Source organism: Dermacentor albipictus, chromosome 8 (genome assembly GCF_038994185.2).
Source record: "Dermacentor albipictus isolate Rhodes 1998 colony chromosome 8, USDA_Dalb.pri_finalv2, whole genome shotgun sequence".
In the NCBI taxonomy this organism is placed as follows: Eukaryota; Metazoa; Arthropoda; class Arachnida; order Ixodida; family Ixodidae; genus Dermacentor; species Dermacentor albipictus.
This window is the reverse complement of record NC_091828.1, coordinates 94,714,770-94,732,883: the sequence shown is the minus strand read 5'-3', so window position 1 is coordinate 94,732,883 and position 18,114 is coordinate 94,714,770. Positions and strand designations below refer to the sequence as shown.

Here is an 18,114-nt window from a genome sequence, read left to right as displayed (position 1 = left end):
GTCTCTTTATAGTGAATGCTCAAGAGGTATTAAGAGCAATTAATGTTAATAAAGCCCTCATATTATTTATAATGAAATTAAGAGTAAATAATGCTATTAAGACAAATGAAGGGTAAGGAAGCCTAATGTAGATTAATTACTTTGGATTTAGGTGTAATGAGGATCACTTGAGAGTAATTAAGCGTAGTTAGAGAAATGTAAAATACATTAACTAATTTGTATATTAAATAATAATTAACAATAAATGAATTAAGCTTAATCAAGAATAACTAAGGGTACTTAAGGTTATTGAAGCCTGATTTATTTTGATTAATAAGAAAAGGGTTAAGGTTAATGAGGATTAAATAACGGTAATTAGGATGAGCAAAGCATGAATAAGAGTAATTACGATTACATTATGTATGTATAATCAAGTTTAATAAGAGTAATGAACTTTATTTAGCACTACATTAGTTGGTCCTAATTCAGATTAACTACGTTTACATTAATTTCGTTCATTAAGGTAGATTCCGTCTAATTAGGTTCACCAATACGGTATTTCCAACACGTTATTACAATTATTGGAGCTCATTGCGTCATCTTCGACGCAGTGAGCCACGGTTTGTGTAATTTGTCTTTAGTGCGGATGCATTCTTAACATTCACTTAAAAAAGTAAACCGAGAAATCGTCGCCATTATCAGACCAGACGTGTTTCGATACGTATGTGTGCAATGTTAGCAACTGGAGAGAAAGCATACGCACTTTCTGACAAGTCCCACTAGTGATTTCCACTTGGGCTCTTTGGCTTTCTCTTACGAACGTGTAGCATTCGACGTAAAAGACACAGATGAAAGAAGGAGCATGATTACATACACTGCAGAAACTCCCAATGGGGAACTTCGGCAGTAATATTTTTCCTTCTTTCTTGCTACTTCAGCAGCGAGATAATTCCCTATCGTACCCTTAGCAGGTCCCTTGTACTACTACTACTATTACAACTACTACTACTGCTACTACTATTAACAAGTAGTAAATACTACTACTGATACTATCACTATTACTAGTGCTACAACTAATACTAACTATTACTATTGATACTGCTGCTACTACTACTACTACTACTACTACTACTACTACTACTAGTACTACTACTACGATCAGTACCACCTTCACTATTACTAGTGCTGCTGTCATCACTTCGTCCCGCCCACTATTTGGAATAATAACTACTACCACTGTTGCTATGCTATCGCTACTATAACGTTCCTGAAACTGCCCACATTGCTTCGCTGCCTCTTACAGCCTTCCTCGCACCGCATTGCTCGATTTATCCAGCTGTCTATTCCGCATGGCCGCCGGTGTTCAAAACACTTGTACCCGAAGCACGTCCTAGATTGTCCTTCTTGGAAAGAGGCGACAAAATATGCGACGTGCTTCCGTTCGCCGTCACAGGTTTTCATTTAGCACCAGTAGAACATTTTCTTCGTACATTTGTAATAAATTGCTTTTTTTTAGAGCGCAGCTCTTTGGCGTCCGTTCCTGGGTTTCGCGTCGTCGTTGTCGGCGTTGTCGTCGGCCTCGTAACCAGCTCGCCGACGAATCTGCTCCGCCGCCGCCGCGCATGCGCGCTGTCGGCTCTCCGGGCGAGGGAGGATGATGGAAGGGAGGAGGAGAGACTGTGGAGGAGGGCTGGCTACACAAATGGCTCTTTGGCATCCGTTCCTGGGTTTCGCGTCGTCGTCGGCCTCGTAACCAGCTCGCCGACGAATCTGCTCCGCCGCCGCGCATGCGCGCTGTCGGCTCTCCGGGCGAGGGAGGATGATGGAAGGGAGGAGGAGAGACTGTGGAGGAGGGCTGGCTACACAAATGGCTCTTTGGCGTCCGTTCCTGGGTTTCGCGTCGTCGTCGGCGTTGTCGTCGGCCTCGTAACCAGCTCCGCCCCCCTTTCATCCCCCCAGCGCTAGCAGCGACCGACTGATACCGCTTTCGTGAGTCCGCTACCGCACTCACGAAAGACGTCGTGCACTTCCTGCAACTCGCATTAACCGTCCATCGATCCACACCGATGTTAGTAGTGGGGGACTTTAATGTTGACATAAAGACAAACAGCAATTTCCTAACACTTATGCGGGAGAACATCCCGTTCCTCTCGCTCGTAACGCGTCCCACGGCTGTGACAACCTCGCGAGGCACTTGTATAGATCTCGTCTTTGAGAATCAAGCATTGGTGTACCAAGTCGAACATATATCAGTCTATTTCTCCGACCACAAAGCTTCCTTCATGACTGTCAAGAACTGTTAGTGCAGTCTTTGTTAAAGGAATACGTGTGAAAAATAACAAAAAGAATTCTGTGATAGCGCATACATGTGTTGCTCGATTTCTTTGCCTCAATCTATCGAAAAGGTGAAACAGCTTATTTGCTGCGCTCAAATTTCGCATTAGGAAGTAACGTAATCGTCGGTAATTTTTTTCTTTCCCGTTTGGCCATCATTTCGTGCAGTCCACTGATGCTACGAGCGCCTTCAGCAAGATCAGCAGTGCCAAATCGGAGCTGCGGAACGTCGCGAATCAATTACCAATTGAGGTAGGTCGAAGTTTCTCCAAAGCGCGCTCCGTTTTCGCGCTCTCCCGCTGTCTTCAAAGCTTTAGCGTCGCCTTCATCGTCGTTCATCATCATACGTCATCATCATCAGCCATTACCTTGCGTTACTCGAACTGCCGGGCGAGATTGAACAGAACGCACGTTTTACTGCGAAAGCAATACTGCTCGCACTTTCGGCCCATCGGTGGTCGTGGCGCCTCCTTACTCAGCTGCGCGTCACGTGACCGTGTGTCGTGACGCCAGACCGAGAGACGGGGCTCCAGCTCGCGGCATCGATGGCGGAGGCGAAGCTTTGCGCGCCGCTGCTGCGGCGCTACCGAGAGAGGGCGCTCGCTGGTGTGACGTCACGCTAGGAGGATAAATGGGGCTACAGCTCGGCTTCTCGCAGTGGTCGGCGCGCTGCCTTGCGCTATGTCGGATGATGTATAGCCATAAGTTTAACAAAGGGCAACCATGCCCACACCATCAGCCGAACCAAGGCGCAGCCAAGGGTATTGCTTTCGCAATCTTCCAGGCTTAACCAAGCTAAGCCTACAGCCAATTTCTTTTTCAAAACTATCCATAAAGGTACAAGCCGCCGTGGTGGCATAGAGGCTATGCTGTTGCGCTGCTGAGCATGAGGTCGCGGGATCGGATGCCGGCCGCTATGGCCGCCTTTCGATGGGGGCGAAATGCAAAACCGCCCGTGTCCCGTGCATTGGGGGCACGTTGAAGATGCCCAGGGGGTCGAAATGAATCCGAAGTCCCCCACTACGGCGTGCCTCGCAATCAGATCGTGGTTCTGGCGCGTGAAACTTGAGAAATTAATTAATAAAGGTGCACCAAAGAGCAGCTACAGATAGGATTACAACAGCGTTCTCGAGCAAACTCAAACATTTTTGCGTACGTGCACAAATAGCGTTGCTCTAACACGTATGCCCCGGGACGCTATTGAGTTCCTGAGCCCCAAGGACATCTCTGGGCACCCCGCCCAGTTTTTTTTAATGTTTGGGCATTCGGAGTGTCAAAGTACAAAAAGATGTGTATGTGTATAGCGTATATATATATATATATATATATATATATATATATATATGGTTGAGGAAACTAAGGAGCAGACTTATGAAAATGGCATCTTTTAATGTTTTAACTTGTCGGCCGTCTTCGTCAGTCAGAATACAACTTCGCTCCGGTTATTTGGTCGAAGGCCGTGCCACGGTCGAAACGTTAAAACATTAAAAGATGCAATTTTCGTGTGCTCCTTCGCTTCTTCAACTACCTATGCACCGGACCTACAGAGCTTTTCCTTGAATTATATATATATATATATATATATATATATATATATATATATATATATATATGCGTTACCATTACGTCGTACCTCTTTGAGGTGCCGGAATAATGATTTCAACCAGGTTGACCGCATTGCAAATTGTGGTTCAGGAGCACATGCGACGCCCATCCTGCTGCTTCAGAGGAGCGAAGTGCAACTCACGCTGGGCAGGAGCGTATGTATATATATATATATATATATATATATATATATATATATATATATATATATATATATATATATATATATATATATATATATATATATATATATATATATATATATATATATATATATATATATATATATATAACGCATTTCTCTCGCATTTACTACTAAATCTCCGCTGAATCCCTTCTTTTTTGGTGTTTACTCAGACGAAAGTTGGGCCCATGGCTGAAGCGTCAGTTTATAAAAACCTTTTCCATTTTCGACTTGATACGTTGCCCATAAATATAGATTGATTATCGGTAGCCAATAAATGACATTTGTCTTGCGTTTCTTGCAGACTGTGAAGAACAAGGTGAACGAGGCCGCTGACGCACTGGAACATGTAACTGCTGATGACGAGAAGGGTTTCAAGGAGGATATGGTACGTGCTTGAGTTTCTTTCCAATCCTCTTAATGGAAAAAAATTCCAGCGCGACTAAAATAGTTTGGCCCCACCAACATACTCAGCAGTACAACAGCGAAGTGGACGTCGAGCAAACGCGTTCTCGTAGACGCGAACGCTGCTTAATAGTTCGTAAAACATCAGGAAAATAATGAACTTCTCACATATGCTCAGTGGGTCCTTGGTGATTCCAATTTGTATAACAGTGATGGGGCAGTTCATATAATTTAGTTCTGACGTTTAGTCAAACAGCGTAGTTCAGCGGTACCGTAAAATCTTATAACATGACGAAATATGCTATCAAGGATGTAATATAGTAACGAGAGGTTAACACTTTTAGTGATTATATCGCAGTTATTGATGTTCGCAGGTGCTAAAAATGGCTTGACCCTAAAGGAACCTTTCGGTCTCTCAAACCATGCTTTATTTTTCATTGATAACGCATAGCCAGTTACACGTGAGCAAATCGATAGAGAGGCTTCTCCAAAAATACGCACTACGCGCCTCTTATTTTTCGGTACATGCTTCAAGAAGTACATATTTGCAAACGCAACCGCCGCGAGCAGCACGACCGCTAGTCGCTCGGCAGGAACAGGAGTCTGCCGTAGTGAACCGCCAAAGGCACGAGCACGTGAAATCTCCACGTTTTCCGTGGGGACCAATGATCTGACTAGCCTTACACACAAAAGCAACTCTACATACTAGCGTCGCGCGAATACAACAGACACACAGAACAGCGCAAGAGCAAATTGACCCGGCGCAAAGTCACGGTCGTTGTCGGAGGTTAGCGCCGTGTGTGCGTGTTTGTGTGTGGTGCTCGCATGCTGTGCTCGCATGTTCTGCTCGTATGCTGTTCTAGCTGTGCTTGTTTGCTGTGCTCGCATGTTCTGCTCGTATGCTTAGCTGCTACGCTGTGCTAGTTTGCTGTGCTCGCATGCCGTGTTCGCATGATGTGCTTGTGTACTGTGCTCGTATGCTGTGCTCGTGTGCTGTGCTCGTGTGCTGTGCTCGTGTGCTGTGCTCGTGTGCTGTGCTCATGGGATATGCTCGTATGCTGTGCTCGTACGTTGCGCTCGTGTGCTGTGCTCACATGCTGTGCTCGTGTGCTTTGCTTCCACGCTGTATGCTGTGCTCGTATGCTATGCTCGTGTGCTGTGCTCGTGTGCTGTGCTAGTGTGCTGTGCTCGTCTGCTGTGCTCGCTTGCTGTGCTCGTGAGCTGTACTCGTGCGCTGTGCTCATTTGCTGTGCTCGCGTGCTGTGCTCGTGAGCTGTACTCGTGCGCTGTGCTCGTTTGCTGTGCTCGCGTGCTGTGCTCGTGTGCTGTGCTCGTGTGCTGTGCTCATGGGATATGCTCGTATGCTGTGCTCGTACGTTGCGCTCGTGTGCTGTGCTCACATGCTGTGCTCGTGTGCTTTGCTTCCACGCTGTATGCTGTGCTCGTATGCTATGCTCGTGTGCTGTGCTCGTGTGCTGTGCTAGTGTGCTGTGCTCGTCTGCTGTGCTCGCTTGCTGTGCTCGTGAGCTGTACTCGTGCGCTGTGCTCATTTGCTGTGCTCGCGTGCTGTGCTCGTGAGCTGTACTCGTGCGCTGTGCTCGTTTGCTGTGCTCGCGTGCTGTGCTCGTGTGCTGTGCTCGTGTGCTGTGCTCATGGGATATGCTCGTATGCTGTGCTCGTACGTTGCGCTCGTGTGCTGTGCTCACATGCTGTGCTCGTGTGCTTTGCTTCCACGCTGTATGCTGTGCTCGTATGCTATGCTCGTGTGCTGTGCTCGTGTGCTGTGCTAGTGTGCTGTGCTCGTCTGCTGTGCTCGCTTGCTGTGCTCGTGAGCTGTACTCGTGCGCTGTGCTCATTTGCTGTGCTCGCGTGCTGTGCTCGTGAGCTGTACTCGTGCGCTGTGCTCGTTTGCTGTGCTCGCGTGCTGTGCTCGTGTGCTGTGCTCATATGTTGCGCTTGTGTGCTGCGCTCGTATGTTGTGCTCGTATGCTGTGCTCGCGTGCTGGGCTCGTGTGCTGTTGTGCTGTGCTTGCATGCTGTGCTAGCATGCTGCGCTCGTATGGCGTGCTGGCATTCTGTGCTTGTGTGCTGTGCTCGTGTCCTCGACTGCTTGTACTACACAAGTATTTTGAAGTGCCGTATTGCCAAACCACTCTTCTGAGGCACAAGGGGGCTCAAAGCGCCTTCTGGTCAATCCCCCTTTCCCCCTAATGCGCGGGTGCGCGCCCAGGTCGTGCCATATGTATACCGGGAAATGCTTATGGGACCGTTTGACTGCTTCACAGGCTTCTCACTCAAATCGTATAGTCTTAAGCCTGCATATGAGGTGTGTTGCTGCACAAAATCGTCCCGAGGAAATCAACGGCGTCAACATGGCTACGAAGAATAAGAAAAACGGGAGGGGACTATGTGCGAGGTGATTCGCTTGCGCAAGTACAAATTTTTATTCCCGAGGAGCACTTGCTACTGGGCTTCTGGCCTGTCGCTCACTACAGGAGAAAGTTTTCTTTGACCTTGACCTCCCTGACTCTTCCGTTCAAACATGTTCGACGAGGACATACTCTTATTAGAAGACCGGTGATGGGACTTGGAATAAACATACTGCATTTCAGAGATAGACCTAACGCCTGTCGTGTATTTAAAGCTGAATTTGCATATTGAACCTCGAATTTTGTTTCATAATTGCCGGAAATTGGTGAGCCAGAAGATTGAAACATGAATTCTTCGCATTTGTAACTCTTTACTAAAAAAAGAAAAAAAAGAGAAAAGGAAACGTATACCACATACAGGCGGTATCTGCTAGCTCGTGAAAGCGGCCATTTGTGATGTATTAGCAGATTTGCATAGTTTCACTTCATTGTACAAGCGATGTTTTTGCAAAACTGTGCGTTACAAATTGCTGCAAAGGGGTGCATATAATATCTATACTTCGGTTCAGATACTCCTATACACAATGTCCCAATAATAGCGCTATTTAAAATTATGTTTTGTTGCTAATTTGCGTAGTTCTAAACGTTGTCGTTCGTGTATGCATGTTTGCAATGCATTGACTTTATGACTGCTTTTGCAGAGGACTCCGCTAATTGATATTTTCCTTTTGTTTTTCTTCACAACTACCATTGTATGTATCCAAAGCAAAATATATATCTCAATTCTTATGTGATGTAAGTAGTAGTAGCTACCGAGGGAAATTACTCTGTTTGGTCCACGTCTACTGTCTCGAAATATTAGATATCAGTCACAAGTAGTATTTACGCTCTCCCCACTGTAATTACATTTCCTTTCGCTTTTATTTACTCATAGCAACCACACTGTGCATTGTAAAACAATATTTTCTTTTGCCGTTATCTACATTGAAAAACGTGCCCATTCACCGGCGGCTCACCCGTTGTGTAACTCGTTAGGATTTCTAGCTCGCCACTTACTCCTGCATGCGCTACGTTTCGCAGGCTTTGGATGCATTAATTCACGTTCTCCGAAAATATACATCAGTAACAGGAATATACAGAAGGGGGTCCCCTAGTCGACGACTCTGAATGTACCTCTGTAACGACTAACTCAAATAAGGCAAATAAGTATAGCAGTTGCACAGCATAATGTATAGCTTTATATGTGAAGATACCACCTAGTTAGCAAAAGAAAAAAAAAGCAGCAAAGTGGCTTAATGTAAAAGTTTATTTTTTACGTTAGATTAGGAAGTTCGTCATGCCTGTACCGTTAACCATGAGAATTCCAGTAGCACTGAAAATCATCTGCGTCGCAATTGTAATTTGAATGTGCTATAACTTATTGCCTATATCTTTGAGTGCGGACAGATAACCGAATATGCAGATAGGAGGAAAGCGCCGTTCGATCTGCATTTCAGACCGCCATCGGAAACGCCGCGAACGCACTCACCACAGCCTCCGTGGTGGACGGCAAGAGCCTAAACGTGAGTTCACTGCAAAAAGGGTTGTGCTTTGAGTGGAGTCAGTCAATGACATGTTTCTCGTGTTTGTGACCGCCGTGCTACGAGTTAAATAACTTAAATAAAACAACAACAACACTGCACTAATGGTCCAGTAATAACTTCTTTCCTCTATATAACGATGCCAATGTTAGGCGCTTGGGTAGGATGGTTGCAAATACGTCCGCAGTGGTGCATAATATGTTTTAGTTGCATGGCTTCATACGGACGTCTGACGGACGTTTCACGTCGAAAAAGCATTGAAGCAGCTGTATACAAAGTCTATGTCTTGGAACTAGAAAGATATCGCAACTATGTAAACTGTGTCTATTAAAAGCATCGGAACCGCATAATTATGATGCATTAAGGTTGTGGCTTGAATGAAGTCGGTTCTTTGTTTCCGGGAGTTCTACCAATGTACTGTTCAGAAATTAGCAGTATATTTCTCAGCGGCTGCAGAAAAAAAAATTTTTTTTTGAGCTTCGTTCAGTCTAGTATGTGCACATTGTAGCACTGCGGTGTATATTTTGCGAAGGTAACCTTGATGCCTCGTGATAAATTTCCGCGCTCATGTTTTTCGTCAGTTTTTGTAAAAACGTGCCCTGTTCCACAAACAACCCCTCGCCGTTGAGTGCATGACGACGACTGAAACTCGCTTTGGCCAACACGGGAAGCCTTCCTCTTCTGTGTATAAAATGTCTTCACGTTGCGATAGAAGTGTCAACCTTTTGCAGAACCTCAGAACATGAAAAACTGATAATGCAATTCACTCTAAAATGCAAACGTCAAGAAAGAAAGAAAATTTCTGTTATTACTTCAGGAACTTTCTTAAAATGAATCTTACAGGGGTTACTTGACCTAAGAAGCCGCATTGTCCTCTTTGTGTGCAAAAGGACCGAATCCTACGTCTGCAGATGTAAAACATAAGACCGAAAGATGTTAATGACCCTTTAACAGCGCCTCGGGAGCGGTTACACGAGGACGTCTATTTTTCTGTCGCCGCAGACCTACCTGGAGGAAAACCTCAATGCGTGGGATACGAACAAAGCGGCTATGAAAACCTCCGTCGATACCTTCGTCGACAGCGTGAAGGGCATAACTAAAGGCTTCGAAGGAGACGTCGAGAAATTCTTCACGCAAGCTAAGACGCAGGTAAGTGGTGTCGTTGTGAGGAATTTGAACGCCGAAGGTACTTTGATGCGTGTGCTTGTTTCATCGGGCGACCACGTTTCACCGCCTAACAAATGTTATCGCACAGCGCAGGACGTGCCTGCATGTATCGGAAGTTTCTGGAATGTTATCGATGTCTCTGCCGCCTCTGCTGTCTGTCACCGAACCTTCTGTAATCGGATTGCATGTATGTGCGACGCAAATGGTGTAGAACTTTCTGGAAGACACGAGAGTCCCAGCGATTACTCTGGAACATTGGACGACTGTTGTATAAAAGCTGGTGCGCTTGTCCCCCGCTGATCAGATGTCCGACGATCGCCGAATGCGTTCGCCGCTATCGTTGTGCTTTAAGTGTAACTTGCTTTTGAGGTCACAAGTTCGCCTAATGAAGATTTAGTTTCGCCAGTTACAGTTTCGCTACGGTCTCGTGACAATAAGGATTGCAGTGAAACCTCGTTATAGCGAACTCAGCAAGAATATGCCCGAAACATCCGAGAAGAATGTAGTCCGTAATGTCAAGTCCGAGAGCGGCCAGAGAAATTGCCGACTTTTGAGTGCAAGTAACGAGTCCCGACGTGACCCAGTCGTCACGGCCAAGTGTCCCGACTTTAGCTTTTGCTCTTCTGAATAGTGCTCAGTAAACGAGATGTATTTTGCATAAATGGTGACATAGCTCGGCCCCATATTCATCTCTTCTGTGTTCTGTTGCATTGTCATAATGATAAAGATGGTTTCATCCTTGTTGGGATTGAAGTTAAATTGTAGACCCTAACCATTCACATTACTTGCAGGTTTACCAAAAATCGCACACCTTACACGGGACAGCTAAGTGAATACAAAGCAGGCTCTCTGTATTTCGCTGTGCCGTCAAAGGTGTGTGCTTTTATTAAACTTGCAATGTGAATCAACGTGCTGCTAACGTTCGTAGTACCTCTATTGGTACTTGTATCCATGCCGTGTTAGCGATGCAACTTACACACGTTTCTTGATGTGAAAATGTAAATCGCGATATGATAGCACTAAAAACTTTGTTCCGCGTGTAGCCACCCTGATCATGAGATAGAAATTTGCAGAAAAATAAATACGAGGTGGAGCGCATCCAGCATTGCTTCGTCCTCACTGGCAGCTTACCGCTATTCTTGAAAAGAGAAATAAGCAATAATGACATTTCACTGGTACTAACATATAAGGCAAAATTGAATCACCTCCACTTAGTTTCCTCTCCGTGACTTTCACCGTTCATCAGCATACTAGAGGCATCAGACACAGAAGACGCCACTTAACACACCCACATATCTTAACTGTAAAACTTATTTCTGCGCTTGGAATTTCTACATTTCAAGCCCCAAACTGGCGACTTCTGCGCGGTTATCTGTTAGGTGTATAACTTATCTAATCCAACATGTGTCACTTCTTCGCTATTTTTATATAAATTCTAGTAATACTATATTTGTTACTCAGCAATGTTGTTATACGAACCAAAAATATCGTACTTAACATCGTCATTGGTCATTTCTGCAGTAGTTAAGGAAGCTTTTCCTCTTTTTTTTCTTTCACTGTACCATGTAGCATGACCTGTTTGTTTGTTTTTGTAAAACTATATAATACAATGCCCACCTGCGTTAGTCTCACTGAGACTGGCAGTATCTCAAATAAATAAATAAAGCAGGCCCTGTCGTTTTAACGCAACAGCGTTAAAGGCCCCGCGTCGCAGATGCCGACACCGACCTGCGACGGTGTCGGCCTCTCGCGTCGAACGTCGTATGTCGTTCCGAAAAAGAAAAAAGATCTTCTGCCGTCATATACACGTTGATTTGGCGCAGCATGAGCACGTGACTCTAACGAAGCTTCTTTGATGAATGAGACACCATGTTTGCGCATGAAGAACAAGTTTAAGTGATGATTGCAGCATTGAATGACAGTGAATTCACTTGCAACGCCTCCACTGAATGCTTCTCTGCGCAGGTGCGTGACAACATCGGGGATTGCCACTCGATATACGTTATGTACCTGACGACGGCGAACACCCTCTGCGATGGAGCCGTGAAACCGTTTGTAAGAAGGCAGTCTATCTGAAGATCACTGGAAGCTTTATACTCTGTCTTAGAGGGCCCTTCACCAATTTTTGGCATTGCAAACGTATATGCGCGCTGCAAAATTAACTTGCAGAATAAGACTTTTCAGAAACGCGCGTAAACGTAAAACGCACTTGTTTTGTAAGCTTCAAATTCATACGCCCAATTTATTCGCCTGAGATTCTATAACAGACGCATTTACAGAAGTCCGATATCCATTTGTGGCGCACAATGAGGGATTTGCAGACAGCGTACTGTTGTTTATTTTTTTACTCTTGCCTATGTTTTTTTTTTCGATTTTCGTTAAAACATTTCAAGTTCCGAGCTAAAACTCTGCTTCATAGAGTTTCTACAATTTAGCTTTTTTTTTCAGTCACGCACAACAAATTTCGTTCCATTCGGCCCAGTTGTCTGCTAAAAGTATTTCTACATTTTGCATGTATTCGAATCGGGAAATCGCAGTTGATTGCAAAGGTGAAGCTTCCTCTGAAGTCTCTAAACAATCGATGGACTGTTCTGCTCCTCATGTGTCGCTGCTCGCAGGCGGCCTTCTGGCTCATGGTGTGGTTGTACCTCGCGCTGGGCATTCCTGCATGGATGGTGGCGCTCGCTTTGTCCTCTTATTACGCCAAGCTCTCACCCTAGGCCCAGCGTTCCCGTGGTAAGAGTTTCGTCTGAACCGACTCGCTGCCTGAATTACTTCGCTGCTGCATCCTATATGATCGTTTCGATTTGTGTGGAAATGCAATTTTTTTTTCATTAGACACTAAAATAAAGCACAATGTGCAATTTAAAAGAATCAAGACGTATACAAGGAAATAAATAAAAGATTGGAGGAGGATTAAGCTTCGCCTTTAAGCGTGGAACGCGATAGCCTTACCGGGTCCCGTTTACGCCGACACCGACGCCGGATATTACGTCACACGGGGTCTGACAGAAAACCAGTAGGCCGATCCCGGCGGAAGTGCAGGGCAGAGCAATGGCTCATAGCCCGTAAGGCACAGGCTACAAGCAGTGACCCACCAATAGGCCATACCTCCGTAAGCAAGGAAAAGCGGGTCTGTGTTTGAGTTTTCGCTTACCAAAATTGTTTTCTCCTATATGCAAACTATTTTCTCATGCACTCAAATTACAGTTAGACGCTATCATGCCTGTAGATTGTGTGTAAGTCGAACTTTGTGAATTTCGTGACGAATTTTACTTCGAGAAATTCGATTATATCAGCAATGCCTCTGCGTCACAAGGAGGGTGTGCGTGTTTGTGGTTCGGGATGGTCTTTTTTATGACTAACGACGCCACCGACGGCGGACGCTGACACCAGAGGTTCTGCGTAACGGGCAGTTGACGCTATCGCGTTAGAACTCCGTCACCAAGGATCTTTTAAAGAGTGCATAACATATATAAAAGTGAACTGGGTAACGCAATTAAAAGAGGAGGGGGGCGCAGGAAGGAAGAAAACAAATTATTTGGACCATTTGCTTTATATTCATTTGTTTTTTACTATATCATCACCGGTTTCTCCCACAGGGGGCTTATGCAAGTGAATAAGGAATCATTACGGTCATCATCATAATCATTTTATGTAGTTTGTGAGTCGTTTGTAGAATTTGGGCATCGCGCTAGTTCTTGTGCACGTCAAATAAAAGCGGGCTGCTGTGTACAGGAATAAGTAAGAAGGGGGGACAATGAGGCCGGGCCTTGATTCGTAGGTGAAATAAACCGGTCTTCAGAATGCGAAAAAACAAATCAGCTCAGGGGAGCGAAGCAAATGAATAGCTTTTAATCATCTGTCAAAGGAAAAACTTAAAAGAGTCCATAGATTTAAATCAATACGTCATGTCCTGCGGTGGTGAAGTGGGTGCATATTAGAATAAGATGGCCGACCAAAACGGCGTTGTCGAACAAACTGATGTTCCAGCTTCGACACGGAAGCCCTCTTCACACCCAAGGCTACAGCGTGAAGGCCAAAAAATGAACTTCTTCGTCAACACCATTTCGGTTGGCGTTCTGTTTATTCTGTCCAAGATGCAGTTCCCAAATTGCCGACAGAGCCTGCAACTCTGCTTCATTGTTCTTCGCAATTTGTATTCAAGAATGGTTGTGTGCTTATAAGATTGGCTATAGCTGCACCGCATTCTTTGTGTACTCTTGATTATCTGTAACCATTATATTTGCTCTGATCCTCAGTGGTTGAACGAGGCGTGTCGCCAGAACCAACGTTTGGCAAATGCACTCGAATTCGCCAAGGCGCTCAGCTTCAAACAAACACGCACCCCACGCAGAACGGACTACATCACTACATGACTGACCTGTACAAAACATCGTATTGCGAAAATTGCCATAGCACAGTAGACGTACATCACTTGCTCTGGCCGTGCGGTCGGACCCACGCAAACAAGGAGCAAGACTCCGCCAGGCTACAAGAAGCATTACGCAGCATGGACCAGGCGGAGCAGCTCTGGGCCGTCCAGCGAGCCCACGGTGCGGCCAGGGAGTTACAACTCCCGGTCCCAACGTGGGAGTAGCCCGCCCTATGGGACCTTGCGTCCTGTAGCTCGCAGGACCTTTTATTAAAGTTATTCAATCCAATCCAATCAGTAGATTTAGGCTCTGAGGAGCACAAGGGCGTTTGTTGGCACGTTGGCAGTGAAATGGGTTGTTCGAGCGATGTTGGACACTCGAAGCATCTGTATTCTCCTGAGCGTCTCTTGAATATGCTTGCCAACTTAATGCTCTTGCTGGTCTGCTGCAGTGTCTGAACCGTGAAAGAAACTAGGTTCGTTAATTTCTACGTAATCTTGAACTGTCCGTACTTGTACTTATTTACTTCCACTGTTTTTGTATTTATTTATATCGCTGTTTTAAGCCTCCATAGCTCATCGTACGTCTCGCATTGCGAACGTCCTGTGACAATATGTCTCCTGACAGTTTACCCTTTGGTGCCTCCATTTGTGCGACGGGTATCTTGTAAAACATAGTAATGACGCTAGTATAAATTTTAAGACACTCGAACGAACAGGAAAGGGAGAAAAGTGATGCAAGTTACGGCTCCTAATGAGCCAATATGCAAAAGGAATATTGACTGGCCGAAGATCGTCACAGACATCTTGTGAAACGTTCTTAGATGATTGCAAGTTATTCTTGGTACTTAAAGTGCTTATGCTTCCTTTGAACAAAATTTATGACGAAGTCTTTCGTTTGTTTTACTCAGGCGAAAAATTTCCGAAATGTCTGTAGATAATAGCGGAAAAACTACATTAGACTTTCTCTAACACGTGTAAGCAATTTCTTGAGACTGTTCGTAAGAGCTTGCAAGTTATCAGGTTGGCATTTTCTTCTTAGAGGAGTACAGAAATTGAAACGTTCCTAAAGCTTAAGTGTTTGTTCATATGATTTTCGTGAGGTGTCACTTAAGCTGCCGCTGAAAAGAAAAAAAAATTAGATGAATAAAGCGAAGTGAAATCGAAAAGAATAGAAGAAATGGAAAGACGCGACTGAAAATAACAATACACATTTTTAAAATGGGCTATAGAAACAAGAGAAAATGGAAACCATTTTGACAACACACTTTTCCTGATCAGTGCTTTCACGTACACCATAACCCGATAAAACATAAAAAAAACAATAAAGGCTAACAAGAATACCAGATCAACTTTGAGGACTAACCCGCACTTCAGCCTACGACTCAGCGCTCTGTCACTACTGTCGGAAAACGTTGCGCAACCCATATTTATACAGGAATAAACAGCAGGATGACTTAAATGCATTCCAAACGGAGCTGCTGCTGGAGTGCGCATCATTAGCGAAAAGCTGACGACACTTGCCGTTCTGACTCATCAACGACTGAAATGTGCGCTGGCGTCTTGCACAATTATGTATTCTTGATGCTCGATTTCGCAGTAGATTCACGTAACTAACGGCGTTCCCATTCTTTCTTTCTATTTTTTTCCGTCGCGCAAACGGCTGCATTTACGAAGACTCCGCACGGATGACTTGGATATTGTCCTCGACGTGGTCAAATATACCGGTGTCCACGTCTTCGCGCTTTGTTCACAAGTCTTCTCAGAAGCTGAAAAACAAACAAACCCCCTCGGAACGCCAAGTGTGACTTTGAAAGAGTTTTAATGTGTAATATGTCGTGCCAGTATTTAATTTCTTTCCGCGAATCTCGCGATAATGCAGTTGTGTTTTGTGAAACATTTATATGTAGTTGTGCTTACCGCGCTCAGTGCATTTTTATTTTTTACAATTTTTTGGCCAGCCAAGTTTCTAGGTGTCTGCGGTGACGGACAATATATCTTGGCATGGTATCGCCCTTAGTCATCCGTAGAACACCAAGAGATGAACTTTGACGTTTGAAAGCAAACTCTGCTGTTTGTATTGATGTGTTCAACGTTCCTCGATTGCTGTCGTTGTGCGGAATAACGTGCCAAGCTTTTCGCGTTTAAAATTTGTGTGTACAAAAACAAAGCCACTTAATTTCATTCGGGTTCTGTTCACAAGCTTTAAGCAGCCGGGATTACGCAAACGTGTCAACGTAAATAGCTTTACTACAAAAATGCGAACACTTGCGTTTGTTAAAAATGTGCTGGCCGTTTGAGTAATTTGTTACCATTTGTATGAAATGAAGGTCTTGTTTGTGTCGTGTTTTTCGATCTTTTTCATTTTCAATGGATACCACTTGTTCTTTTATTCCCTGTTGATTACTGATTCTCCTCTGGGAGACGGCTCATAGCAAGATTTCATGGATTCATGTTCTTACTTTCTCGTTGTTCAAAGATCAGTGAATAAAAAATAGCTACAGTAGTAATCTTTTTAGCAATATAGTACATCCCCGATCGGCAGTTTTACGTATCACCCAACTTAAGTATTGTGTTAAAAGTTTCTTGTAAATTCTGGCGCTTCAACCAGCCTTGCCCAATTTATTATTCACAAAACGATGATTACACACAATTAAATTTTTCATATTAGTGCACAAGTTCAAACGAAAAAGCGTAAAAACAATTTATTCTTTCTTCGAATGGCTTATCGGCATAATTTCTTTTTCTGACACTTCTAAGACACAACATATTTTGCTGCAGAAGTGCGATGCAGGAGAAGAAAGGGTGCATATATATTCTGATGAATGTGGCAGGCGTACCTAAATGAATTACTCTGGCTGAGATATTGCCCCAGCCATATCGGCGCCTATGAATGATTGACGTGAAATACGGGAGCCCGTCGCGTATCCTTTGTGATAGATAAACCTAATGTTTTATTGGCCTTTTCTCTTTCTGAAGAAATACTGCACAGGGTGGCATTTTCTATTGAGTTTTGCATAGCTCTTGTCACTAATAACTTATTACTACTTGAGTAATGCCCACATTATGAAACCTTACAGTATCACAGTAACGTCGTAGTCATTTTACTTAATACAATATGCGTGTGCTGCAAAAATTACGCGAGCCTTTAACTGAACACCCATGGGATTTTAATAATTTTACTAGAACTTCACAGGACATATTGCCTTTCATTTAGTGCCAATGAAAAATTGATATATCGAGAAAAAAATAGATATAGTATAAGAAACAACCCTTTATACCACTGTATATGTCCCTTACGTTTACTTCCAGCCCATTACCAGTGCATTACTGGGTGCAAATCGCAGATCTACATTTTCAATCATCAATAAATAAAAAACTATGAATGGGAATTGTCACAGAAAGTAGTTAGTTTACGTAGAGCTCTTATTATTCACAATCAAATTCAAATTGTGGCGCTTTAGGGTCTCTAAACCACACTTTCCTTTGTAAAGGACGTCTGGAGAGTTGACTGCAAGTTTTGAACAGTGAGGTTCACTAACGTGTCACGGAATCGTGGTAATAGGGTTTTCAGTGCTGCCCATAATGGAGTGCGACACCCCGGGACGGCACTCGAACCAGTGACCTTGTTCTGAGCAGAACAGTGCTATTGTGACAAAGCCATCGCGTCTAGATATCGGTATACACGGCCCGTAGAAACATCTGCAACAAAATTTACCATGTATTCTAACATCTTTCAACACCACAATTTATTCCGAGAAATTGTTGCACTAAAATAGTGCTACAAGGCTGTCTTTTAGATTCTCTAAGAGACCGCTAAGCATTTTCTGTAAAATTATATCCCAAATTATCATTCCATAACTTGAAGAGAAGCATCCGGAGTTTTTTGCATGGTTTTGCCAGAAGCATTGCTTCGTTACTGCGGTTCAAATCAACGCCAAAGAAAAAAAGACATTTCATCGCACAGTAATTTCTAAATGACTTCAGTAGGCAACGCTTCAGCTGCGAAAATGTGTTGTTGTACGAGAGCTTCCATAGAAAGCACGTTGGAAGAGTTGGGGTGAATTCGCATGAATACGCTGGCGCTCATCAGGTGTCTGACTTCGAGGTTGCCGT

The 18,114-nt window shown here is 44.2% G+C and overlaps 1 protein-coding gene across 1 annotated transcript in view; it reads left to right on the top strand.

The window, feature by feature from the left end:
* Positions 1 to 15,802, top strand: part of LOC139048865 (uncharacterized) — a 96,541-nt gene extending 80,739 nt beyond the window's left edge. The window contains exons 17-23 of the mRNA XM_070523752.1: positions 2,482 to 2,565; positions 4,407 to 4,490; positions 8,373 to 8,438; positions 9,459 to 9,605; positions 11,589 to 11,678; positions 12,242 to 12,359; positions 15,676 to 15,802. Coding sequence (XP_070379853.1) covers positions 2,482 to 2,565; positions 4,407 to 4,490; positions 8,373 to 8,438; positions 9,459 to 9,605; positions 11,589 to 11,678; positions 12,242 to 12,343 — 573 coding nt within the window. The 3' untranslated portion in view covers positions 12,344 to 12,359; positions 15,676 to 15,802. The remainder of the gene's footprint in view (positions 1 to 2,481; positions 2,566 to 4,406; positions 4,491 to 8,372; positions 8,439 to 9,458; positions 9,606 to 11,588; positions 11,679 to 12,241; positions 12,360 to 15,675) is intronic.
* Positions 15,803 to 18,114: the final 2,312 nt, after the last annotated feature.